The 27464-nt window shown below is 37.2% G+C and overlaps 1 protein-coding gene across 1 annotated transcript in view; it reads left to right on the top strand.

Annotated features, from left to right (window-relative positions):
* Window positions 1-22190, top strand: part of MSH3 (mutS homolog 3) — a 107085-nt gene extending 84895 nt beyond the window's left edge. The window contains exons 21-24 of the mRNA XM_065745232.1: window positions 15006-15192; window positions 15394-15523; window positions 18168-18342; window positions 21660-22190. Coding sequence (XP_065601304.1) covers window positions 15006-15192; window positions 15394-15523; window positions 18168-18342; window positions 21660-21768 — 601 coding nt within the window. The 3' untranslated portion in view covers window positions 21769-22190. The remainder of the gene's footprint in view (window positions 1-15005; window positions 15193-15393; window positions 15524-18167; window positions 18343-21659) is intronic.
* The last annotated feature ends 5274 nt before the right edge of the window (window positions 22191-27464 follow it).

The following is a 27464-nucleotide window of genomic DNA, read 5'->3' as shown; positions in this document are numbered from 1 at the left end:
TTTCTCCATGACTACTTCATAAGTAAGTTTCTGAGTGTTTCTATGGACTATCCCCAGCTTGCACCATTTCTTAATCATAAAGTCTTGCTACTTCCCTTCCCAGTGCTTTGATACTCATCCTAGGAAGAGGATGTGGAGGGACTCTGAAATGCAGCGTAAAAAATCTGTGTTATATTTAATTCTTTTTACTTCTGTGCGCTTATTTAAAGTTGTATTTGGATTAATTTATGTATTTTATACTAGAATTGTTTGAATAAATCTCTCACTTGGAATTCCACATATTCATATTCATTTCTTAGTGAGGCAAGCTATGTGAAAAATGTACACAGTAAGTTACTACTTTTCAGACCTTCTAAGGGACAGATAAGTAATGAGGAGGGCATTGTCTTTAGAGGAAGTTCTGTAGGTAGTATTTTCTCTTTTTTTCAGTAAAGGATAATGTTTTCAAGCAGCCTTCATTCATAGAATTTCACTTAATCAATTTCGTCATAGTTAGAAATTTTAGAAGAGTTTTGTAAAGTCACTGTCCAAAGTGACTTTAAAAAGTCCATTGACTTTTTAATGGGATTTGAATGCTTAATTCTCTGATATGTTTAGAAGTTCTCATTCAGAGTTCTTCATGCAGAAAATGGATTAAATATTTCTTTTAAATTAACCTCCCATCTGTGTTAGTTTTTCTACTAATTTAGTTACCCAGACATTGAAACTAATTTAATATTTCCCTGTGTGTTTTTTAGAATGACAAGCAAGCATGGACACACACACGTAGAGGAACTAATGAAAGAAATTCTGTTGAACTAATAGAGCACTTAGAAGAGACAGTGTCTAGCTGCTGAGGTTACCTGACCTCTAAAAGTTCCCACTTGATCCATTATTGAAATAATTTCTTACTCCTAGAAACCTTTAATCTGCTTCCTGTCGGTCACCATTAGCTCTTTACAAGAGTCAGTTTTCGAAATTGAGAGAGAGACAAAGAATGTTATAACAATTTGAATGTAAGATGAAATAAGGAAACTAATTAATAGTTGAAATTACTGAAGACTTTCTGTTCAAAATCTTAAGAATCAATTTATTGAAATCATCAGCTACCAAAAGAAAGAATACTTCTAAGGAGACAACTACAAACTCTAAGAAATGGTGAGGAGCAAAATAATTTCCTTTCTAGCACACCTACTGCTGAGCTTTCTCATATTGCATTAGTATGAAAGCTGTTTGATTTGTTCCAGTGGTCACACGTTAGTATGCACAGTCACTTTAGAGGGCCATGCATGCTTTTGTACCACCAGCCAAGTTGGGCATGGTATTTAGAGGGCAGCTTTAGTTGTCTGAACTAGTGTTCTGCACAGCGCTTCAATTGCATTTGAAAACTGCCTCTTGTAGGTTAGATACGACGTGCTAAAGGTTACAGGAATATGAAGAGGCATCAGTGAGATGTGTGTAGATTACCCACCCATGCATTTTATTTCACAGAGAGCTTTCTTTCTGTTTACTTTCTTCAATCCTGGTGATGGCAAAGAGATTGAGTTTGAATTGTCAATGAAAGTATATTAACAGAACTGAGGAGTGGAGAAGGTTGGCAATACACATTAATAAGTGATAGCTGTAGGTTGCTTAGATAAGCAACAGTTTAATTTCTTTTGTTTTATGTAAGACAAGCAGATTGCCAGCATTTCAAGGCAATTTTCTTGGTATAGACTGCATGTCACATGGTGTATGTTGTGGTATACAGGACTTCATCCTGCGTTTTATCCCTGTAACAGGTGATTTAGATGTGTGGGTTTTTTTTTTGTTTGTTTGTTTTTTAAGATTAAGGGCATTCCTGATTCCTAGGTCTATAGCTAGGAGATAATTCAAATTCTGCTGCATTTCGTAAAATGTGAAAACAGCTGTTCATTTCACACCTCAGTGGAGGAGGGATGATTTAATTATTTCAGATTGTACTTACATGTCTATGCACAGCGTCTTTCAGACAGACATAACTGCAAGTGAACACTAGAACAGGTAGATTAATGATTTCCAGTTACATAGCTATATCAGTGTTTTCTTGTCTCATTTTATCTTGTGTAATAATTTTGAAAAAGTTTTTTCACAAAAGTTGTTCATGCAACTAAAATCAGAGTACAAAAGTCTTCAGGCAACTGATCCTTGTGTCTCTGTATAGCATGACAAAGTTGCAGTGCCATATGAATTAGGCTAACCTAATACAGTGAGCTGGTGCTTCTGGTTGATTCAGCCAAAGCTGCATCATGCTGAGGTACTTGCATGATGTTCTTCATGTATGTCGGTACGTGTGCTTCTTGGAGTTGTCCCTGTAAGCAGTCTTCAGTCACCAGCTCAGAGACCCACTTTATTGCCTTTCAAGCACAAGAAACTATATCAACTTCTGTGATCTTTGGGTATGTAAAGAGAGGGAGGAGGGAGAGGAAAGGGTATTTCCTACACTGGTTGAAAGCCTCATCCAACACTGCAAGAATAAGTTCTGTCTCCTTTGCTGCTGGCCTCAGTCAGTTCATTTTATTCAGTTCCAGCCCCCAAGATCCAATTCCAAATAATGGACCTTTCCAAGGAAAAGTGATTCTGTGTTTAGCAGTGGATTCAGTAAAGGGAAGTAACTGTAATCTCTGCAAATGACAACAGTGCTAGTGAGAGACTCACCAATTGAAGATCACCTCCTGCTCTAGAAAATTGGATTTAAGGACCTATCCATGTCAGTATGAATGATATCTTCACAGGCTGTGAAATGTAGTGGCATACTTAATGGGCTGGTACTTACCCCCTCATCTGTCCAGTCTTTTCTAGAGTCTAGAAAAAACATCTGAATAGGCTGTATCTACAAAGGAAAAGACATCTCATCTTATTTTCTTTTGCACAGCTAGGGCCAGACTATCCCAAACCAGCATATCACTCCAACCTGGCTTCTTTATCTCAATAAGGCAGATTTACTGTGACCACAAGTGGCACAGTCTTAGAGGCACCACAGTAGTGCTGACTGAACAACCTTTATTTCTCTTGTAAGAAACAGTGAACTTAGATTGTGCACTCCTGTCTAAAGACAAAATGGAACTGTTGCTACATATACCTTGCTTAACATGGTGACACTGATGAAATTAAATATTTTTGTCAGTATGACACTGCTTTTAGAGGCCAAGACATTTCATCACAGAGTCTCTCAAAATGGGTAACTCAATACCTTGTGCTGCCTTTGCCACTGTGACAGTGCTCCTCTTGCTGCCTGTCAGGGATTGCTGCTGCTGCTATTATCTTCAGTGGATTCAGACATCTGCAAAATTGACATGGTGGGCTATTCTATGTAAATTTGTGAGAATTGTGCACTCATGTGTGTGAACTTGATGTTTGATCTGAAAAAGCAGTATTTGAATCCCTCCTTAAGTGATGTGACCAATACTTCTCATGTTTGAGGGAGCTAAAGGACCCACGTCAGTAATGTGTAATGGGAGCTGCACTGACAATACCTGAAGAGGAAAAGGCATATGTATATATTGAAGTAACTTGTTTGTTTGTTTTGCCTAAGGCACTAGAGCTGTTGCAGATGCTTTCACTAATATTATCTTTACATTGTAAGAACTGGCACCTACATGAGAATTTATTGGCCAGGAAATGGGGGAAGTTTGTGACTGCAGCCTTAAGCCTGTTCACATAACCTGCCCTTGTAACCCCTGCAAGACTACAAGTATCTGTATAAAGGTCTGTGTGGGAAGTCTATCTCACTGCTGTGTTATACTTTTTTCCACTTCTTGTGGTGGAAGGATCTCATGCATAGTTAGTGGCTTGGTCATCAGTTGCAGAGCACAAACTTGAGATGCAGAGAACTGGAGAGCATGCAATATCATTTCTCTGTCAAGTCTTCTTATTGTGTACAGCAAAGCATGAGTTGCTCTGCTGAGATGAAAAAACAAACTGGCATATTGCTCTCCTTTATAGGAGAATGGCCAGCTTATTCCACCCACAAGTGATTTAGAAAAGCAGAACTTTGGCTAGTGTGGCAAATTCTTAAATTTTTATATAGTAAATGATCTTTAGGAATAACTGAAGTTTTCTTGAGTTCTCACAGCCTTAATTTTTCTTTGGTATGGTCTAAAACAAGGGACATGATAATCTGAAAAGAAAGCTGTTAAAGCTAAGAGGAGGTTTTGTGATGGAACATTTATTCAGTGAACTAAAAAAAGAAAACCCAAAACATAAAACCCAGCCCTTTTAAATCCACTTTTCTTTAAAGAATGTTCATCAGACTTACTGCAATTTGTTTCTTTCCTTTATATTTTATGGAAAATATCTGTCTGATCACTAAATGATGGAATTGACTTTCAAAAAACGTCAGGTCTTACAAAAGAAATTTGTGTGCTACCTCCTGAAATACAGTAACAGCTATTTAATTCTGACAACTTGTCAGTCTTGTATTACTATTTTGTCAAGTATGTGGTTGGAAGAAACTAGTAGACAAACTCACTGTTTTCTCTCTAAACAATGTTTTTAACCAGACAAAACATACATATTTATGGCATCATTATGGATTTTGGTACAGGTAGAAGTAATGATGGAAAACAAATACTTTATTATCAAACATATGGCAATCAATTTTGGATGCTTGTATTTATTTTTAATTTCCTTCTGTGGAATGTTGTTATCATTAAAGTTTAAAAGGTATTTAAAGTTGCATGATTTACTTTAACAGGCTAAAATGTTGCAGGGCTTGTTCAAAGTACATTTTGTAAGAAACCTTGAGAAAATTGGAAAGCACAGTACAGTGTGATATGTGAATGAGGAAATAGAAAATGTTTCTATTAGAGCAGAAATTGAATGGTGCATGTTTTCCAGGTGCTTTTCACAATATACTGAAACCTGAAGTCAATCACGTAAGAATGAAAATGAAATAGTGTTTGTCAATATTAATGGGAGTGACTGTTCCATTGGTATACCTGCCAAAACTTCGCAGTTTTTTTTGTACTTGGGCAAATAATGTTGCTCTTTATATCATTCCAGTTTTACCAGTTGATCAGTGAAAGGCAGCACAAGAGGAGACATGAAAAAGAAAATCCCGGGTGCTTATTCTATATGGTAAATACAAAGCTCCATTTTTTTTTCAGAGCTTCACAGCAGAAGTTGTGCTATTTACACAGTGGTAGGCAAGCAGTGGCTGAAAAACAGTAATTTGTTACGACCAGAATTCAGTTTGTTCACTTCTTTGCCACTTACTCATTGTTTATTTCGTGGATGAGTATTACGTGCAAAGATGGTGCCCAGGAACTTGCCTGCTTGAAAATAGTTTAGAAACACTCCATTAGAAGTTGCTTCCTACCGAGTGATTTCACTAAGCAGAAAGAACAGGATGCTTCATTCAGATCAAGACTGTGCACTCTGAATTCTCCTTTTGCTGGACATAGCCTCAGAAATGAGTCAGATCACTGGGGTTGAGTGGTATATATTATGTGCATTCACATATTTAATAATAAGTTGTCCTTTATGGCAATCTCTGCAGTCTTTTGCAAGAACAGCCTATAACCTTTTATTTTTATATCACATTATGAACTTTGTTGTTCTTAACTCAGAAGACCCGTTACCAATCTCCAAAATTCCTTGGCTGCATTTATTGCTTTATTAAGCTTTATTGATTTCTTCAAGGCTTACAGGGTAGGATTATGGAGATTAGTCTTACTGTCAGTCCTAGAAATATCAGTTTGATTGCAAAACCTGCCATAAGGATTCAGCTGGTCAATGTCTTCATATATTTATCATAAAATATAAGCTATGAAATTCCATTTCTGAGGTGACAGTAGTGGCTGGCACGGCACAGTTTGCAGGCATCCTTTGTAATACAGAAATTGCTTGAGAATGCTAAAGAGAGAACCTGTGGAGGAGCTAATCATTTAGCAGAGCTACTTGTCTGTATGCTGGGTGATTTTGGCCAGAAGTTTTGCTGAAGCTTTATTGTATTTTTTTTAGATTTAACACTTGAAAATTAATGTTTAGATTTTAGGAATTAGGATTTTCCTTTGAAGAAACTAGATTTTCAGTGTGCATATGCAGTTAGCTTCTGAAAGATGAGAGTCAGAAAATGTCAGGACAAAGGCATCTTTTCACATGTGGTGATATTTATTGTACACATGAATTGTGTGTCTGCAGAGGACAGCCATCCATAATAAGCAATCCTGAGTCACTGAGAAGTTCTCACCGGAGTTTTTTGTGTGGATATGCTCAATAAATGTTGTTTTAATGCTTGTATTGCTCTGGAAAGCAACAGTGAGAGTCAGACCAACAGAACTTGTTAGTTGTCAAGACTCAGAAGTAATTTTCAGATGTATTACTTCTTTAGAGCACAGTAATTTGTTTCATTTTGTTCTTGCTTAATTGTAATGTGTTTATTGCTAGAATAACAAAAATTATTTCAGCTTTTCATTTATGCTTGCATTCATATAATTATACTTCTGGGGTATATTATTCTCAGATTTGAGGGAAAAGAAAGATGTTGTATTACATTCATTGCACCCAATTTCTATGATGTGGAGAAAAAGACGAGAATGAGTAAAAGTTGTAGTTAGTGTTGCTAAAATAAAAATATATTTTTTACAGTTTTCTAGAAAACTTTTATCTTGGACTTCTGGAGTGCTTTTAAAATGCAGGTCTAGTTCTAGCAGAATCATGCAACTCTATGGAGAGAAGTGAATCTATGCTTAATATATTTATAGCTAGTTCAGCTTCATGTCTATGTTCATTTCGTAGTATCATGCATCTGCTGTGCAAGGTCTGTGTCTCATATACAAGTAATAATATCTCATTTAACTGAACATACAAGGCATTTGGTAAAATCTGTAAGAACAAATAACTGTTCCTTTTGCAGGGGTTAAAATCAACTTTGAAAATACATTTAAGACAATAAAAGGCAGTTATTTACATATACAGGAAGATATATAAAAATAGTATGATGCATATTGTGCTGTCCTTGAAAAGAAACGGAGAAGGTTATAATGGTATATGGAGGGAGGGGAATGGAAAAAAAAATCTGTGAAACTGAAGAGCTGTTTTACAGTAAGGTTGAAGCTCCTTTCCTGGAATGGTGGAACCTTCTTTTCTAAAACTCAGCAGGGCTGGGATTTAACCTATTCGCAATTTGAACTGGATTTTCTGTAATGTCCACAGGTCTAAAGGGGAAAAGTTCACTTCTGGTGAATGCTTCAGCTATTGTCCCTCCTCTGTTGCTATAGTTCCTGCTTTTTAATCCTCCCTTGGCCTCAATCCTTCAGCTGCATGCACATTAACTCAATTACCTTGAGTTCCCTTAGGGAAATCCAAGAGTAGTAAGTGTAAAGCTATGCATGTTTTAGGGTTCTGTGTTTTGTTTTTATCCTTTTTTCCATTTCTTTGGGCTGACACTGACGTCTTGCAAATTAACACTAATTTGGTTGTATTTTTAATCTCTTCTTCCTCTTGACTATCAATAAAATGTGTATGCTGTTAACTGTTTCCTACTGAGAAATCGAGGTCATGTTTTCGGAACTTCAGTTCCTCAATGGGACCTTCATAAAATTTCTTTTCCTTCAAGTATTGGCCTTTCACTGCACCCTGCCCGCACTGCCAGATCTCACAGTCTTAATGGGGAACCTGGCATAAGCTTTTCCTAAGAACAGATGAATTTCTGTTACACTGTAAAGTATCAGAAGTGAGAGGATTTCATTCTGGTCATTTAGTGATTGTATTGATTAAACTGGCATTTCATTCTCTAAATTCAGTCCTGCTTGGTTCAGTCAGTTGATGTGTAGCTTTTAAAATGTTAAAATGTTCATTGCAGTCTGTGGATGTTTATTTCCCATAGCTTACTGCAAAAAACAGTGCACCTTAACTCTTGAAAACTGATCTGTTAGATGCATCTCTTCAAAATATACTAGGGTGTTAATGTGTGCAGGGCAGTTTATGATTATGTAATGGTTTGTTTTGGCTACTTCAGTTATCTAATATGCAGGGAAAAAATAGTAAAAACAAGATTATGAAACTGAATACTAAAATCAGTTTGGACTAGTGGTTGTAGGTTTTACTTATTTCATTGATTTGTCAGTGACTGAGAAGATCATACCTCTACAGTAGTTTGCAAAAAAAAAAAAAAAAGAATTTGATACTGTGTGATGCATTCTTTTCAACAACTGTTCTTCTAAATTAGGTAACATACGATGGGTATTTATTTAATTTGCTAATAAACAGTTGTATAAACAGTTGAGCGTGTACACGCATGTTGACTTTAAATAAGTTTGTACTATAAGCACCTTCCAATTTCCTATCACTACTGTCCATGTAATTTCACACACATTTTCTTTTTGGAAGCCCATTCTGTTAACAATGCATCTTGTTGAACTTAGGATAAGAGGTTATTATTTTTTTTTAATTCTATAATTGAAATTTCTGTACGTTTTTTCTTATGGTCAGTTCTTGTTTGAATCAGCAACAGGTTGAAGGAAATGAAGTAAATGATTTACCAGTACTCTGTGGGGGAGTGTGAAGTGTTAGTTTCTTGCCAGTGAATTCTTGCAAGTTTGCTGCCTTCTAAGGAATTACTAGATAAATTGTCACCGTGAATAAAAAGTAGCCAGAAGTCAGAATATGTGACTTGGCTTACTTATATAGTTGTACTGTGAAATTCTCATTAGTGTGCTGAGTGTTTCAGAAATACCTAGGGTTTCAAGTTGCTGTCATGGACAAAGCAAAATGATTGTTCTGGTTAATAGTGTTGTGCATTTGGTGTTGGTAGGAGAAGACTTGCAATCATCAGTTTGCCAGTCCTCAGTTTAAGACATCAGTTTTCATTTTCTTGGCAGACCCATTTGTAATCTACTTCCAATTTTTAACATGAGAAATCTGGATAAATGCAGTAAAGAGGCCAGGACTGTGGGGTTTTTTGTTTGTTTGCTTGCAATATTTTCTTAAGGAATATGAAAAGGGTGTGGAGATGGCCCCATAGCTTAATGTGTTAATGTTAAATCTTGCCATTGTATTGTCTCTTGCTGCCTAACAGAAAGTTAAAAACATAGCAAAATGAGAAAGATGCACCTATATAATGAAACAAAAGTATGGTTGTGTTATTCTATTCATATCAGGATCAGTAACAAGGCTTTCTGTTGCCATAAACATCATCTTCAGTTAATTACTCACATTTTTCTAATTTCTATGTGAAGAGACCAAGTAAGGAACTTCAGCTGGAAAGAGTGTTTTTTGCAAAAATTGGAAGAATACAAAGCAGTTCTTATGAGGTCTTCTTTTTTTTTTTTTTTTTTTTTTAGAGCAACTCTGTATTGTTGATCAAAAACATATTGCTGAGAAAAGCCCCATGCAAGAAAAGGGATAAATTCTAAGGCAAGAACCCATCTATTCATTTCTTTCTTCAGAATACCTATTTTAGTTTAAATAGCACCTGTTCAAATACAGTGAGCTCTGAAGTGGCATTTTGAGGGGTTTTGTTTGAGTAGAGTGTGAGTGAAATTGTAAAGTCACATTATATTTTATTTCTGTGTTTCATTTTCAATCAGAGAAGGAATGTCTTTGTCTTTGCTGAGAGCACACTACTCTACACCTTCTGTTTGAGATAATCTCAGAGAAAAAAAGTAATTCTGTTATAGTGTTAGTTGTTCTTGATGAATAAATAATTTGTCTATGAGTACATTATGAGTTGAAGTCTGATTTCACATTCTGATCCCTGGAAAATTAAACCATGCCTAGAAACCTGAATGCCTTTTCTTGGGAGGTGTAGTTACTGCAAAGACAATCTGTGGAGACTCTATACTAAGTAAATTTGTTATTCTGTAATAGGGAACAGTTTTCATTTCTCCAGTATTTTATTTGGATGAACATCTAGGCAAGAGCACCTTTCTAAAGTTAAGGTGAAAAAAACTTTAAATTCCTTCTTTTCTTCAGAGAGAAACTAGGAATGAAAAATGGTATTGGGGTGCTTGAAGCCATGTGAAAGTAGGACTTTAGGGAAGTTAAACTTTGGAGCTTTCTTAGTTGCTTTTTGTTGCCACCAGTTGACTTCAGATCACTGCTCGGTCATTTTCACAAGGATTGCAAGGGATTCAGAGTGACACAAAAGAATGTTAAAACATCTGGGGTCCATACCATGTTTTTTATTATAGAACTAAGTCAACTAACAGCGTGTTGGTTAACTTACTTTAAAAGATAACATGGATAAAACCTCACGTAGAATCTTCCGAATTTCAGATGAATTTCTCTGCTTGAGAAGTTCACTTTTTTAGTGCCATCTGTGGCACTGGGGCCACTTCTGTTTTAATGTACATTTTGTGACTTTTACCCCAGGGGTGCTAGCACAAAGTAGATGCTATTCTCTGAGGAATGTCTGCTCTTTCTTCCAAAATAATGTTGTCACACACCACTCTGAGCCATCCCTGGTCTGCAAGTCTGTAGACTTCTCGAGGACATTCTGTTTTTTGAGAGCAGTAATATCAACGTGCTGGGTGAAGGATCTCAAAGGAGAGCTCAGTTGTATCATTTCCTCCCTTTATACAGTTATTTCACAAATGGCTGTCAGAGGACACTGATCAAAACTGACTGATCAAAAGTTTGAAAGCACCAGACTTGTAAGGTAACTCACAAGTTACAAGGTATATGTAGAGCCACATAGTGCCGAGAGTAATTTTAAATGGATACTGGATTCATAAAAATTCTTTGGATGCAAGGAAAAACAATTATGCTGTTTTAATTCTAAGGATTTCTGAATGGTATCATACATTTTATCATTAGCAAATGATTCTCAGTATTCACAGAGCCCCTTAAGACTAAATGTCATAGGATACCTTCCCTGAACATTGTGTACTTGCTCTGAAAAAGGTCACGGTTGTGTGTATGTATTGTCTCAGGAAAGCAGGTTAAAATGCTGCTACTGCCAAAAAAAGAAGTCAGTATTTTTGACTCCATGGGGTCATGTACAGATTAAGCCTGTGGTGCTAACTAATTTACAGAAAGCCAGCTAGCACTGCCTATCACATAATTTATCCTTCAAAAAACAAATTTTTGTAAATATTGTGTCTCTTGTTTTTCACTGAGATTCTAGACAAGAATCCTCAGCACTTGGAAGCCAAATACTGATAAGGGGTAATGCTCCTTTGTATTTTTTCTTTACATAATAAATATGTTGAATATTGTGAGAAGATGAGATTTTCATTTTGTAAAATTTGGTTGGCTATCAAAGAGACATTATAAGAAGTGGTTTCCAGCCAAATTGCATTTGTTGAGAAGTGATAGATCTCTTGCCAGCACTAAAGAGCCACTTTTCACGTTGGATGTCTACACATTTTTCGTGGGCAGAATGCATTAATTTTCCTGAAAGCAGGCGTTAGAAATTCTATAGCAGAAATTGAAGTTTTCATATTAACTATGTCACCACTTCCAGCTGCTGGTGTTTTAACAGATAGAGCTAATGAGGTTTTTTGCTGTAATAGTTTTCTTTTGTGACTTTCTTTTAATTAGTACTTTTAATTAGGAAAGAGGGAAGAAAAGAAAATCTGAATAATGCATATCATGTCTGCATCACTGTAGTAAGGATCACTTATTACTCATGGTGTATTTCAGTGCATTGTTTTCTAATGTAGTGATAAATCTAATCAAATGGTTATTCTTATGTATAAATAAAATTTAGATCAAAATTTAGATACCTTTCTAGAGGGGGAAAAAAAACAAGAAAAATGAACAACAAAAAAAATGAAATGCTGGCAACTTGAATTCTTAGTGGAGTATCTGTGACTTTCTTTTAACTTTCAAACCTAACAATCTCAGAAGGATAGCATCCTAATTATTACATACAGAGTACATGATAACAAGTCATTTGAATTCCATTCAACATTATACCTTCTTTTTTTTATAATGTTTTTATGCATAAAATCACATAGGAGGCTAAGCACATTAAGCTATAAATTCAAAGTAACTGGCTGTGTTAGAAGTTTAGTGGGATTTTTTACAACTGATTTAAACTCAACGAAAAGGATAATAAGGAAAAAGGGTAAGGTAATAATTGTTGTGACTCAAATACTTAATTGTATCATGATTCTTTTCATACACTGAAGAAGTAATGTCTTGCTGCATATTAACTATAAATGTTATGAATGCTACCGTTCTCTGTTGAAATTCATACTCCTATATGTTTCTGGGACAATACTGCTTATCACATTGTTTCTCTTAGTATCAAGAGCAGAGGTAGAATAAGATATATTAAATTGTTCTCATGGATATATTTAAGAGTGTTTCATTTCCAAATACCTTTTTTTTTTTTTCTTCTTTTTTTAATCTGTAGATATGGCTGAGTTGGATTTGAATGTTTTGGGGCGCTGGAAGGAAAGCCTTTTTTTGTTTGTTTTTTATTTTCTTGCAGCTGTTGTTAATAAGATAAAATCCCAGAATCACAGAATTGTAGGGTTTAGAAGGGACCTCTAGAGATCACTGAGTCCAACCCTCCTGCCAAAGCAGCTCCCCAGCCCAGTTGCACAGGTATGTGTCCAGGTGGGTCTGGAACGTCTCCAGAGAAGGAGACTCCACCACCTCTCTGTGCAGCTGTGCCACTGCTCCGTCACTGCACTGGGAAGGAGTTCCCATGCACCTTTGTGCAGATTCAGTTTGTGGCCATTTCCCCTCATCCTATCACCACGCACTGCTGAGAAGAGTCCAGCCTCGTCCCTTTGCCTCCTGCTCCTTAGATATTTATGGATGTGGATCAGATTCCCTCTGATTCTTCTCAAGCCTGAACAGACCCAGGTCTCTCATCCTTTCCTCATAAAGGAGGTATTCCAGGCTCTTTATCATCTGTGTGGCCCTCTGCTGGACTCTTTCCTGGAGAAGCCTGTCATTTTTGTACCAGATAAAGATGATATTCACTTCTGTTTATATCTTGAGCATTTAATGAGGAAGCTTTGAAAATTATTTTCATGAATGCAGATTAGATTCAAAATGACTAAATGATTCTGAGGGCTCTATGATGCAATCCAAGAAAGAAACATAACTGAGAACTCTTGTTCTAACCCTCATAGGTGCAAAAGAGACTGACTGGCTACACAATTGCTGTCTCTGGAATGAGAAGACAAATAAAAATGCTAAAATAATAATACTGGTAATACCAGAGTTGAAAACTGAGGTTTAAGTTACCCATGATAACTCCATGGTATGGAGCTAAAGATTTTTTTTAGTCATGAGGAGTATTTATAAAGTCTAATAAAATGTTAATTTCACAGCCTCTTAATATCCTGAATTGTATATTTAAGTTAATAAAATTCAAATTAATTTAACTGAATGTGCAAAATCACCGTTCTTTGGAAAATGTGGGAGGATACCCATAGTGTATGTATGCAGTTATCCATTAAAAAGTACCAAAATACTCACTTTGTTTGCATCATAATGCCAAACTCTAACCCAGATTTGTTCATTTATAAATGAAGATTTTATTATTGTTAAGTTACATATTCCACCATGCAAAATGTTCAGGGTGGGAACTGGAGGTTATATAGCAAGCATAGTTGTACAGTGTTCAACCTGTTAGTCTGTGGTCCTGGTAGTCAATTACTCTTGATAATTATAAGACACTCAAAAAATGATGAGAATCTTGCTAGTGCTTCTGAAGGCAACAAAAGCAATTACATTGGAGAGATGCTGAAAAGGCTGAAAGGAAAAGGCTATACTGGAATTCTCTTTCAAAGTTTTGATAGCCTTTAAATACCGTTGTGACCAACTGTTATATTTGAAAATGTAATATGTTAAGCCTGTGAGTCAGTTTTCCTTAAATCAGTGTAGCTTGTATGTAACTATACTGTGGGCTGATGAGAGGGAACAAAACCCTTTTTACAACCCTGCTCAGTGGTTTGCTAATGATAAGCTATCTCAGAAGTGACACTGTGATGTGATTAATGTAATTGAGAAGTACATATGGAGGAAGGAAATGTTCTTTCTTCCGGGTAGACAGTATAGTTACTGAGTAGGTAGGAAAACCTTCACAAGAAAAGAAAAATACAGTAAATTACTGTCAGGTTTCTGACATGGGAACTGTGATTTCACCATTTGAAACAGAATACAGGGACTGAATATTACATGAATATGAAGCAGCATTGAAAGAGGTGAGGCACGTAGGAATGTGTGTTTGCATGCGTGCCCATTTGTGTGGCACGTAGAGGAGGTTAAGCTGAAGCACAGTTACATAAATGGATGAGAAAAAAAATCATTCTCAAGTTTGTAATTGGAAGAAGTCATTATTTTCTTAGTGCTTGAAGGACCTAACTGCTTTATCTGCTGGATGAACAGATACCTGGGCAAATGAGTTTCCACTGTATTTCTACTTGGGAGTGCTACTATTTGGAACCTGCAAGCAAAGCATTTTTAAATATACTAATTAGACAGTCAAACTGAAGGGGGAAAAAAGATCCTTTTCACAGCTACCTTTGCTGGAGGCCTTCTAGTGAGCTGACAGGTCGGATTGATGGGATCTGTTTCAAAGGGAAGGGCAGGCCACCTTGCACAGCTTCTCAGCATGGAAGGATTCCATGCTAAGGAACATCCAGTAGCAGACTTCTCTTTTTCCCCCAGTTTCTATAGTTGGCACGTGATGCTGCATTTATTGTCTGTGTGACAGCACACTGCTGTCTTACCTTGGCACTACATTGCTACACAAAAATGTTCTCCATTGTCCTTACAGTCTGACTTCCTCCCGAAGACTACAGTTTCTGCATACACTGTTGTCCTTAGGAATGCATGCAAACTTTTATTTAATGGTACATTACTTGCTCTTTATGGACCATTCAGTCCTTCAGAGTACCCTCTCATCTACACCATGTGCTGTTGCTGGATTTTTTCAATAGCAGTAACTGGTTCTGGAAGGTGGATGTTTTTTCTGTATTTTTTTGCTCCTGCAACAGGAGATTTATAGCAAACTGATTCACGATCATGATCTCTTTTTCATTGTATCTTGCCCTTACTTGAACTCAATAAATTGATCTGCTTCATTCCCTATGCAGAATGGGTGCTGCAGATAACATTTACAAAGGCCGAAGTACCTTTATGGAAGAACTGACAGATACTGCTGAGATTATAAGAAAAGCAACTTCAAGATCACTAGTAATTTTGGATGAACTGGGAAGAGGAACTAGCACACATGATGGAATTGCTATTGCTTATGCTACACTTGAACATTTTATTACAGATGTAAGTAATCAGTTTAATGCGCTCATTAACACTTTTTCAGCCTGTACTATTGTGAGTTGACTTTGACATGGACTGTGTTCCACTACTGAGGAAATGTGCTATGTCTAAACTCAGTGTAAGGGCTTATTCATAAAGAATGCTAGTGCTAAGTTGTTGTGTTTGAAATAAATTAAATCTTATGTGCCAATCTCGTTATTGTAGGTGGAGTCACTGACATTGTTTGTCACCCACTATCCTTCAGTTTGTGAGCTAGAAAAAGTGTATCCAGAAAGAGTTGGTAATTACCATATGGCTTTCTTGGTGAATGAGGAAGAGAGTGCTGAACAGAAAGGTACAGTATAAATTCATCTGATAGCCTGGTATTTCAGGCAGAGGCAGAAGTTCTAGTGACTGTTACATAGTGCACACAATGAATTATCAGTCTATACTCTCAATTTTAGGGGCTTGAAAACTAAGTAATCATTTCTCTTTCAAGTTAATACAAGGATGACTGAGCTGGGTCAGATCAAAGATTCACCCAGCCTAGCATCCAGCTTCTCACAGTAGCCAAATAACAGAGGATTAGGGAGGAGGGATTAGGGATCAAACATATGGCAGCTCTTTCTCTAAAAGATCCCACTGTCTGCAAACATTTGCTGGTTAGGGGGCTTTATGGGGTTGGTCTGTTTTTTTTGTTTGTTTGTTTGTTTGTTTGTTTTTTAATCTTTGATGGATTTTTTTAATGAGGTCCAGTCTCCACTTGTATGGATGTATACTTTCAGCTTATTCATCCTACTGTGTCAGAGAGTTCCAAAAGTGAACACTGCATTATGAGAAGAACCACCTCCTCTTGTTTATTTTGAGACTGTTTTGAAACATGTGGTTTCAGTAGATGGTCCCACTTCTTGAATTCATAGAGACAGAGGAATAATCTACTGTTTCTGTCCCATGCCTAATTTTGTGTGTTGCTTATCTTAATACCATTCAGCTATTTTTATCAAGCAAGAGAGTCACAGTGATTTTTCTTGTCGCTGTTGGTCTGAATTAGATAGTATTTGCAGTGCAGTTTGTCACCTTACTGCTTAGCCTTTTTCTTTGTTTGCTAATGGACAAAGTAAGCAGCTCTGTCTGCCATGATGATCCTTTCCTCAGTGGAAAGGATCCTTTCCTCCTTTCCTCTTCTCACAATGAGAACTGACTCTTAGCATTACCTGCCTGCTAGCCAATTATTTACAAAGGCAAAGGCCTTCCTTGTAGATCATGGCTGCTTGTTTTTTAGATCATTTGATGTAGTACACTTCTCAAAAGCATTTTGAAAATCAACATAGGTTTTATCCACTGTGTCTATGTACTCACGTGGCTTCCAAAAATAAACCAGATTTGTGATGTAGAACTTGCTTCTACTCAAAGTTCTTGGGCGGTTTTCTTCATATTCTAACTTTACTGAGACATTTGAAAATTCTGTTCTTATTCTGGTTTTCCCATTTTGCAAAGTAATGGCATATTCTCTGTATCACTTCTATGTATTTTTTTAATTTAATTTTTTAAATTGCAGTGGTATTTGTCATTAATCTTGCCTGTAATTCATTCTTAATATTGTGTTATCTGCTTAGGTTGTAGTCTAGTCAGGCAGAGGTGTCTAGTATTGCCATTAAATGCTGTGCGTAAATAAAATAATCTATCACTTTTTAAACTTCTCAGATAATTAAAAAGAAAAGTTACTTTCTAAAACCTGTACTAATGTAGAAACTCTTCAACTTCAGATGGTGTTTTATCCGGAGGAAAATTTTGGCTTTTGTATTCTGTTTATACAAACAGGGATCCCTGAAATACACGTTGACTAGAGCTGATGTTGTTCAAAGCACTGTTGTCTTAAACTGAATGCTATCAAGTACTGATGTTTGGGGTTAAGAGCATCAGAATATCTTTTCGTGGATAGTTAATTAATGGACTGTTCATCTCTGCTATTCTCAGGCAATTAAGATGATGTCTATTGCTTACTGTTCCTTATCTACTGAGTCTCTGAAACCCTATACTTTATTTTTTATTATGTTGCCTCAGCCTTCTCTCTGTTTGTTGGGCTGAACCTGCAGGCCATGTGTAGTCTTCACTGTTAAAACTTTGGAAAGAACAGTAGGTGTAATGTCATAACCTGGGAGCAACAACATGTCTACATTTCTTACTTTGCTTGTATTTTTAGCTCCCATGTCTGTTGTCTTAATGTTTCAGTTGTTTTACTTAGAATGAGATTTATGACACAATTTTTTTGCCATTCTTTGGCTTGGAACACTCAGGTCAAATCCACTTGAATCATTAGCAATTATGGAAATCTCCAGTTCCCAAAAACTTACATTTTCAAGACAGAAGAATGAATGGCAGTGACTGACGCTGTATTTTTTCAGCTCTTAACACAAGACCTAGATTATGCAGAAATTTAAAAAGGAAGCCTAAAGAGAAAGTGGAAGGGAAAGTATTATCAGATTTATTATGGTGGCTCTTATATTTTCATCTTATTGTCATGGAATAAAAGAATCCACTGTCTGTACCTTTGGGCTTCCGTAAGTATTTTCTGGAGCTCCTGACCTACTGGCAGGCAGCAAATGTTTTGCTGTGTTGTACTGGTAGGCTTACTGACTGCACAATTATGGGCACTTCCTTTATTCTATTATACAGACATGTGTTGTAGTATCCTAAATGCAGCATAACTAATCAACTTGGCATACAGATCCTTATATGCTTTACACACACACACAAACATGCATACACTTCTGTCTATTAAGACACCAGGTAAAGCTATAGCACAACAGTTTTTCAAACTCACTATGTGCAAGTAAAATGTGAACTCAAGGAAACATTTGTATTTCTTATCTACTAATTGAATTAATATCATAAGAAGCATGAATGATAATAAAAGCAATTCTTTGCTATATCAGGCACTGAACTACTATGTATTATTAGTAAAGCAGAGAGACCATGATTTTTGTTTTATTTTTTAGGACCTGAAGAGGAAGAGAACCCTGAATTTATTACTTTTCTTTACCAAATAACTAAAGGAGTCACTGGAAGAAGCTATGGGCTGAATGTTGCCAAACTGGCAGATATTCCCAAAGAAATCTTGAGGAAGGCAGCTCACAAATCAAAAGAGCTAGAGCAATTGGTGAATATGAAAAGGTGAGAACAATGAGGAGGATTTTTTCCAGATGTGAAGGGAAGAGCATTTCATGCTGAATGTACATTAAAACAGCCAAAAGAACTCTTTTACATATAAAATATTCCTTCAGGAAACAGGAAGTGGGATAAAACTTTCAAAAATACTTGATAAATTTAGCTAGCAATTTCAATTAAAGGTTTAGATTTTGTAGTTAGCTATTATGATGGAGGTTAATTGCTACCTTCTTAATCATGATTGGAAAAAAAAACACCATGTGCATGTTGAACTAAAGCAGAGAATCATCTCTTTTTTTCTTTCAGCAAATACTAGCAATGTTATTTTTTTTAATACAGTTTTTTCACTGTTTGCAGGAAGAAATTCTGAGAGACATGTTTGAATTATAACTAAAAATACTATTTCTCTTGTAATAGTGATGGGGAAGAAGTAGATTTAATTCATGATGCATATATGCTTTTAAACTTAAAAATCCATTTTCATGCTACAACGTCTGCTCCAAAAATATTGCCTTCTAATTTTTGATGTTGGCCCATGATGTCAGAGGTGGATTTGGGTGGGATGACAGTAGAAGTTGCACTTTCTCACTAATATCCTGTCACATGTTGTTGTTATGTGACAGATGGCAACAGAGGAGCAGTCTGACAGAACGGTGTCTGACCTGGAAGAGCATACAAAGCAGAACTGTGTCATTGAATTTCTCCATGTGGAAAAAATGACACACACTGACTCTTGCTAAACGTTTATGGAGGCTAACCAGTGCAGACTCTTGTTCATTGCTGGCAAAAATACGTAGCTAGTAGTGGTGACTATATTGAAAAAGATTGTTTGAGAATTTGCTCTGCCAAATAGTGTTTTTGTGCCCTTTGCATCTGTTGTAGTTTCCGTGGAAATAAATAGTAGGCATTACTTTTGGAGCATTATAATGCAGAGAGGAATGCTGGTATTTTTGCTATTTTAACTTGAAACTAAATATTTATTATAAATTGAGTGCTCCCCAAACATGCCAGATTTCACTGAAAGTCTTGAGATCTTAGTATTTCTCTGAGAACAGAGTTTCATTTAGGAATGATGTGTGCCTCACATACTCCACCATTCAGGAGAATTCAAATGTATCATATAGCATCACCTTTTTAAATCCTATAACATTATGTACTTATTTCAGATGTAAATATGTGCTACTGGGAATGGTGGTCCATAATTTACAAAAGTAAAATGTAAAAGTAAAATAACTAGCAACGTTATAACTCTGCTAGAAGATATGTAGGATTCTAGATCTAGAAAAAATATTTTCCAGAAAGGTGAGAATGTGAGCTGGAAGGCCAGAATTATTGTGTAATATAATTTAGAAGAGAAGTAATAGAATATGACAGCATAATTTCCATTCTGTCAAAATCATAGGGTAGAAATGGAGTTCTAGCATGCCTCCATTACCAAAAATGTAGTTAACTGCACACAAAACCTATAAGCAGTGGAAATAGCATGTGATGATGTAATTAGAAGACTGATCTGCATTGCACAGTTAAGGGTAGGACTGGGTAAGCGTAATTACAGGGTTTAATTGTGTGACATTTTTCAGTTTTTCAGTGTGTACACTGCTGTCTGCTTTAAGTTTTCGGTGTGCAAAAATTGCTGGTATCCTTAGAGAGAAAAAGAATAAATATGTCATCCACATCTGCAGTGGGTCCTTCATGCTGGCTGGTGGCTGAGGCTGGAGCCCTGCCTCCTGCACCACTGCTGTGTGCAGCTTTTTGGATCCAATCCAGCTGGAAAAGCTATTTCTTCACTCCCTGCCATACCAGTTCTGTTTTCTGGTGTGTGAGGAGAGCAGTACTACCTGGACACATGTGGGAGGGAGGAGGTGGTTCCTTTAGGCAGCAGGATGAGGCTGAATATGGCCTGCCACCCATATTCATACACCTGTGTGAGCTCGGAGCTTCAGTCAGTAAAAGGTCAGATTATCAAATGTAGCTGATGGCTTAAAAATACATAAATCAATCTATCATATAATTGTTATTTTTTTCTTTTTCAATACGAGTAATTAAAGATATATTCTCTTTTTCCTGTTCCTCTTTCTTTTGTTGCCATAATGTGGAGCTTTCAAGGAGGTTCCAGAGAAGGCCACGAGATGGTTGTAGGGCTGGAGCACCTCTCCTATGAGGAAAGGCTGAGGGAGCTGGGCTTTTTCAGTCTTGGGAAGAGAAGGCTCTGGGGAGACCTCATTGCAGACTTGCAACATTCAAAGGGAGATTATAATCAGGAGGGAAATCAACTTTTTACATGGTCTGATAGTAATAGGACAAGGGGGAACAGCTTTAAACTAGAAGAGGGGAAATTTAGGCTAGATATCAGGGGGAACTGTATCACAAAGAGTACTGAGGCCCTGGCACAGGCTGCCCAGAGAGGCTGCAGATGCCCAATCCCTGGAGGTGCTCAAGGCCAGGTTAGATGGGGCGCTGGACAACTTGATCTAGTGCTTGACCTAGCGTTTGGCAGCCCTCCCCACAGCAGAGGTTCGGGACTTGATGATCTTTGAGGTCCCTTCCAACTGAAGCCATTCTATGATTCAATATTTTCTCCTGCACCTCCTCTCCAAATGATAGATTAACACATGTAAAAATGGGTAAGAGCTTTGCAGTGGTGTTTCAGTGGTAGGACATAAAAATTGTCATGTGAGACAAACTCAGACCTGTTCATGGCAGTGTACAAGTACTGTCACAACAGCCACAGGCCAGCTGCCTTGTCTTATTTTCTTAAATCACTTTCATATTATTTAAGAAAATCCACTGGGTAATTCCATCCAGTCTTGACATCTTTGTCATCAGGAACGTCTGTTAACCCATTTTAAATGACTTGTTTACTTGGTCACAGTGCTTACCAGTCCTTCTTAAACTGAAAAAAAAAAACCTGAAAATAGGAAATATGACTGTACTCAGTGATTTTGAAAATGTGTTACTTCTTCTATTGATTCCTCGATTGCACAGTTCCTAGAAGTGTGCAGTCTAAAATGTGCTAACTAAAGACGTTTTGTGGTTTGCACAGGTACTTATTTCCTTTTACGATTCACTTTTGCTGGGTGTTGTATTTCATCTTGAAATTGTATCTGGTATGGTAAGTCATGTGTAAAATTACGTTGTTGCCTACTCTAGAGATGGAATACATATAAGAGAATTGATTGCTTATACATCATACAATGTTTTGAGCAATGCAGACTGGTATTTTTGACTGCACATAAAATTTTGCAGGTAGCTGTAAGGATTTCAAGGAGTGATGTTTGTAATTTAAAAGTGTGTCCATAATTTGACTTTTTTTTTCCCCTCAGAAAAAAGCTGAAGTCTTTTGCTGAAGTGTGGAAAATAAATAATTCTCAGGATCTACAGAAATGGAAAAATATGTATGAACCTGGAGATGAAAGAAAGGACAGTTTTTAATCCTCAAATCATGTTAAAGGATGGAAAGTACTGCGGTAGAAAATATAAGTTCAAATCTGGAGAGTAATAGATTCTATCAGTGTTTATATAGTTGTAGATGCATTAAGTTGGCTTCTCTGCATTTCCAGAGATAAGAGATGCTGTGCTGTGATATGGTGCCCTATATCAACATCTGCTACCTGATCATAATTTTCTCACTCCATTCTCCTTCCATGAAGTGTTTTCCTTAATTGAAAAATGTCTACTGGTATTGGATTAAGTTTAGAATGTGTATAGAAAACATGGAAAATTACATTGGTAAGTTATTAGGTAAATGTTTTATAAATAAAATAATGTATTTTAATGTTACTGTACTTCAGTATCTATTGAAATAATACTCTGCATTGTGAAAATGTAACTGAATCCTGGCTATATTGAACTGATGTGCAATTGGGAAGAGCTAATAACATAAACTGATTTTTTTTCTCATTTTAATACATTTAAAATTGTTTACATAAAGTACCCCTTACAATGAATTTAAGAATGTGTGTGTTATACAGCTGGATGGGAGAGCCTCACTTCTACTGATGACATTAATAATGATGCAATGAGTAACTTTCAAAGCAGCAACACAAAATATGCACTGACTTCATTTCTGCTTCCCTCTCTTTCATTCTTGTACCTGCTCACTTCCTTTTTACTTTAAGTCTGGTCATGAGCCGAAACGGGTAATTCAAACTATGCAACTGAAATCCCCAGCATAAAGCTGGAAAAAAAAACAGAAATATATTTAATTTTTTTATTTGCAGTTTTCAAGTTTAAATGAAACTGCTTAGGAATTTGGTTTCCAAATTACTGATTTTTTTCTATAAATCCAACCAAGGGGAGCATCTTGTTATGAAAATGAATAATGGTTTTCACATACTTAACTCTGAGCAAATAGCGTGTTGTATTAAAATATATATTTTACTAAGTGAAAAGAATTTCAGTAAAATAAAATATATTTGTTTTGCTACAAAGAAAATAATAAAATGGGGTTTGTCATCTTTGATGCAATTGAAACTTTCTGATGATTTCAGTGAATATAATGAGGGTTTCTTGTGTCAAAATGAAGCACGTCAGAGGAATATGAAATTATATCATTGCAGGTGATTAAATTAGTCTTTCCTATGTAAAGAGATTTGTACAGAAGAAGTTGCAATGTTTACTAACAGTCATAAGGGATTGCTAACATAGGACGTTTTTCAGAGTTTTCCCTCAAATTGCAGAGGATCTTTTAAACAAACAGCTTATCTGCTGCTCAACAGCAGCAATCAATACTAACGTCTCCTTCCAGATCTGCAGTGTATGTGTCTAAATGGGAAGAGCTGTAAAAGAAAACTGCTCTTTGTGGATGTAGTTATACATGCATGTTTAAGTACGCCAGACACTGCAAAGCATGATTAATATAATTCCCTGTTACTGATGAGCACAGACACTGTGCATTGGAGCTAAAGACCCCTGACCATCACCTTGAAAGACTATAATCAACCACTGCCGACTTCCTGCATGCACTAAATGTGCTTTTACTGAGACCCTCTTTGCCTTCAAGGGAGCGTTCAGACTGTGCTCTGACAGGAAAAAAAATGCCTGGCTAAAATAAGGAAACACAGTTAATGATGGGTGAGCAGCTGAGGTGTTGCTGACCTGCTCGTACCAGTGAGTACAAAGCAATCACAGCATCTTGTTTCTTAATGTCTGTGATTGTTTTGAAAATAATTTTTTATTGTAGCCCTGATTATTTCAGTGAAGGAAACAGATCTTCCCAACAGATCTTCCCAACCCAGGGAGACTGCTTCTAGATAAGCAAAGGAATGGCTGTCTCATCTTGTGTTGATAATTAGTAATTGTAGAGATAGATAAAAGTTTGAACAATCATTTGAGGATACATTGCGAGGAGATGTGTGCTGTTGTTGAATGTGTTTACAGGTGTTTTCAGGTGCTCAAGTGCACCACAGTAAAGGCTGGGGATTGTGCCTTGTTCTGCCAAGGTGGAGCAGCCAAGATCATTTGCAGCATGAGCGTTTGTGAGAGCAATTGTTCTGAGGTATAACGAGTTCAGAGCTCTCTCAGGTATTTTAGCAGGGCCCAAAACCTGGCTATCAGACATACCAGACATACTATGAATGGGAGACCTGGGCCTTCAGTGGCATGCAGTGTAAGGACAGAGCAACAAAGGTCTGCTGGAAAACAGAAATGGCATTAATTTTGTAAGAGACATTTTATTTATTTTGCTCTGATAAGCACGGCTTCCATGGCTGTCACAGCAGGAGTCTTCCTGAAAGACAAAGAATCTGACCTTGTGTTTTCTTTTTTCTTTTTCTCATTCCTTTTTTTTTATTGTTATTATTAAATACCAGCTCACTAAACTTTTAATTTAGAGATAACTTTTAGTTATCTCTAAATTTTAGAGATAATTTGAAGCACAAGCTTTGGTAGCAGTGTAATCCTGAAGATGTGCTCTGTTTTTTAAACCAGAGCAGTCAAATTTCAGCTACATGCTGAGTCAGGGAGTTTGTACTGGTGCACTGCTGCCTATCAGAGAAGTCAGTGTGAAGAAGGGTGACCTGTCCTTAGGTGGTCCTTGGCTGCAGTGAGAATAACTAGAATCAATTGAACCGTTTGAGTTGGAAGGGACCCTTAAAGGCCATCTAGACCAACTCCTCTGCAATGAACAGAGACACCTACAGCTCCATTAGGTGCCCATAACTCTGTTCATCCTGGTCTTGAGTGTCTCCAGGCATGAGGCAACCTGTGCCAGTGCCCCACCACTCTTACTATAAAGAACTTCTTCCTATCTCCAACCTAATCTCACCTCTTATAGTTAAAAACCATTGCCCCTTCTCTGTCACCACAGACCCTGCTAAAGAGTCTGTCCCCTTCTTTCCTGTAGCTCCCCTTTAGGTACTGAAAACCCACTATCAGGTCACCTCACAGCCTTCTCCATGTTGAACAGCCCCAGCTCTATCAGCCTGTCCTTGTAAGAGTGGTGTTCCATCTTTGTTCTGGCGTACAACATCTTTCACTAATGTAATTTGCAAAAGCGTTTTCAACAAGTATTTATAGAAAAGACATGAGTTTACCTTTCTACATATGTATATGACATCTTTAAATTAACCAAAACATCATGGAAATGTCAGCAGAGTTGGTTAGTGCAGTAAGTCTGTTCACTGCCGTAAAAGCAATCTTTTATGCATTGAGATCTACGAGAAAGTAAATTATCCAAATACTTCTGCTGTCTGTAGCATTCAGAGAGACTTTCATTCAATTATTTTAACTTCTCATTAGTAGCTCTGATACAAATGCATGTTTCAGAGGATAATAAGATTCTGATAAACTGTACTGAGAGAAGGAGGACTGTCCCAGAGTTGGGGTCAGCTCTCCAATGGCCTCCTGGGCACTGGGCCATCACTGTCTTCCCCAAATGCTGACACTGATACTGCAGTCTGAAAAGTAAGTCTGAGCTGCCTCTTCTGTTCATTTTTTGGAGCAAATGGAGTGGATGAGTTTCATTATCTTTCATTCTTCCTTAATACAGAGTCCTTAGCAAGCTGAAATCTATTATCTCAGCATAATTTTCCCATCCATTTTCAAAGCTGTCCTCCATCTCGCTGCAAAATCTCTGTCTGGCAATCAAGATCAGATCCAATATTTGTTAGATGTGAATTTGATTCTGGTGAATAAATTTGCAGTCTGCTGATCTGAATTACATTGAGTTTTTTTAAAGCACAAGGGATTTACAGCTGAACAAGACTGACTTGGTAACAGGAGCTCCAGCCAGTAGATAGACACAACATTCAGTTCTGAAGTGGCCTGTTTGGATCTTGGACTTGTACTTGTCCTCCTCAGTTGGCTGTTGTGTCATGCGGTTTTTTTGGGGTGAGTCTTGCATTTGCACAACTCTGCACAGTCCTGCACTAAAAACACTACTGTGTGCTGCGGAGCTCTGCGTGCCTTAGCAGTGCTAAGTTTGCCACTCACTGCACATGGCTTAGCATGTGGAAGTCCTCCCTGTGCTTCCAGCAACGTATCACTCTTCTTTTTCAGCTACACATGCATAAGCCTGCCTTCCTTAACTGCATTATAGATTTTGCTACATGTCTAGCCATAGAGAGTAGAAGAAACCAACGGATGTTTTCTTCATCTCTTACACCTAAAAAAAATCTTTAAAAATCAATTTCTCGAGTGATTGTCTTGTTTTGTAAGATGTGAGTCCTTTCAGGCCCACGCTGTTAACTGTGAAATGGTGTAATTCTGAGACTAAATTGGTTTAAGTCTCAAGCAAGCTGCAGAAGATGCAATGTTTTATATACACTTCAAGGAAAGTAAAGGGTGAACAAGATAAAGCCAGATAGAGATATCTAAGAATAATTAGCTGTTCTAAGAATAATGACATTAGGAAACAGGATGGTTTCTTCCCACATGGTGTCAGGATCTGTTAAGGAGCAAGCAGTTACCAGCATGATTGATATTTTGGCTGCAGGCTTGCTAGCCATCAGGCACAGCATGCCAGACCAGGCTCAGTGCTGCAGTGAGCCCAGGAGCTGCTCGCTGGGTGCCCAGCACACAGCCTGCCTGCAGCATCTCTCCTTGAGAGGGGTGACCAAGAGAGGCCATCACAGGCAGTGCAGGAGGTTTCTGTCTGTGGGATTCAGGTTGTTGTGACCACAACTGGTGAAGGATGACCCAAGTCTGAACAGGAGGCAGTTTGTCAGTGGGTGCATACAGGTCAGCACCCAGATGGGAGCTGTCGCTGTGCTGGGTGAGGAGTGAGTTTGATGGCTCCAGCTGTTGCCTTGCTGTAGGTCACTTGTACATCCAGTGTTACCCATCTTTTGGGAAGGAGAAGGAGTTCCTGTGCTTCATCTTCTGTCCCACTCAGGGTCTGCAGGGTCTGTCCCACTCACAGGACTCATTTCTACTCTTGAAATTTTTCAAGAGGTTGCCCAGTCTTTTAGATACATGCATGTGCAATAATTCCAATTAAAATGTTTTGTTTTGTTTTGTTTTTTTGTAATAGCTATGTTCTTTTGAACTCACAAGCAGTCTGAAGTAACTTTTTGGCTGCCCTCCTTTCAACTGTTTGCTTGTACGTAGAAGTGTTTTTTTCACAAATCATAAAATAAGATGGTTTTTATTTGAAATTTTAGCAGCTGCACATAGTGATAATAATGAAAACAATAGTGTTTGGGGTTTTTTTTAAGGGTTTGTAACCTCCTTTTTTTTTTTTTTTTTTCTTTTTAAGCAGTGAATTTTTATGACCTTAAAAGTATTATAAGAAAAAGGGCAATTCCTGGGAGCATAGGGATTGGAAAATGCAGTACACAGAAAACCTTAAATACACAGTCTTCAATAAGGAGGCAGAAATCAATGTTGCTTTCTACTCATAATAATCCAAATATCTAGGGTGACTTAAAACTCAGTGTCCTGGATACTGGGAAGATTACAAGATATAATTATCTCACTCTTATGTAACACAAAATGAAAGTTTCAGGCAAGTATCAAGCTCTCCCTTCTGCCTACATATTGAAATATTTCTCTTTGCATATTCCTCTCCTCATAAACCATCAGAAACCAAGTATCATCTTAGAGCACTAAGCAGGGTAGGAGCATCTATTTATAGTTCTCCTCATTCAAAAGGGCAGAAGGATGTCACAGTACCGTGATGCTCATGGCTG

This window comes from Cyrtonyx montezumae, unplaced genomic scaffold, assembly GCF_038088225.1.
Source record: "Cyrtonyx montezumae isolate F1298 unplaced genomic scaffold, pur_monq_1.0 scaffold_34, whole genome shotgun sequence".
NCBI lineage: Eukaryota > Metazoa > Chordata > Aves > Galliformes > Odontophoridae > Cyrtonyx > Cyrtonyx montezumae.
This window is presented reverse-complemented; position numbering and strand designations above follow the sequence as displayed.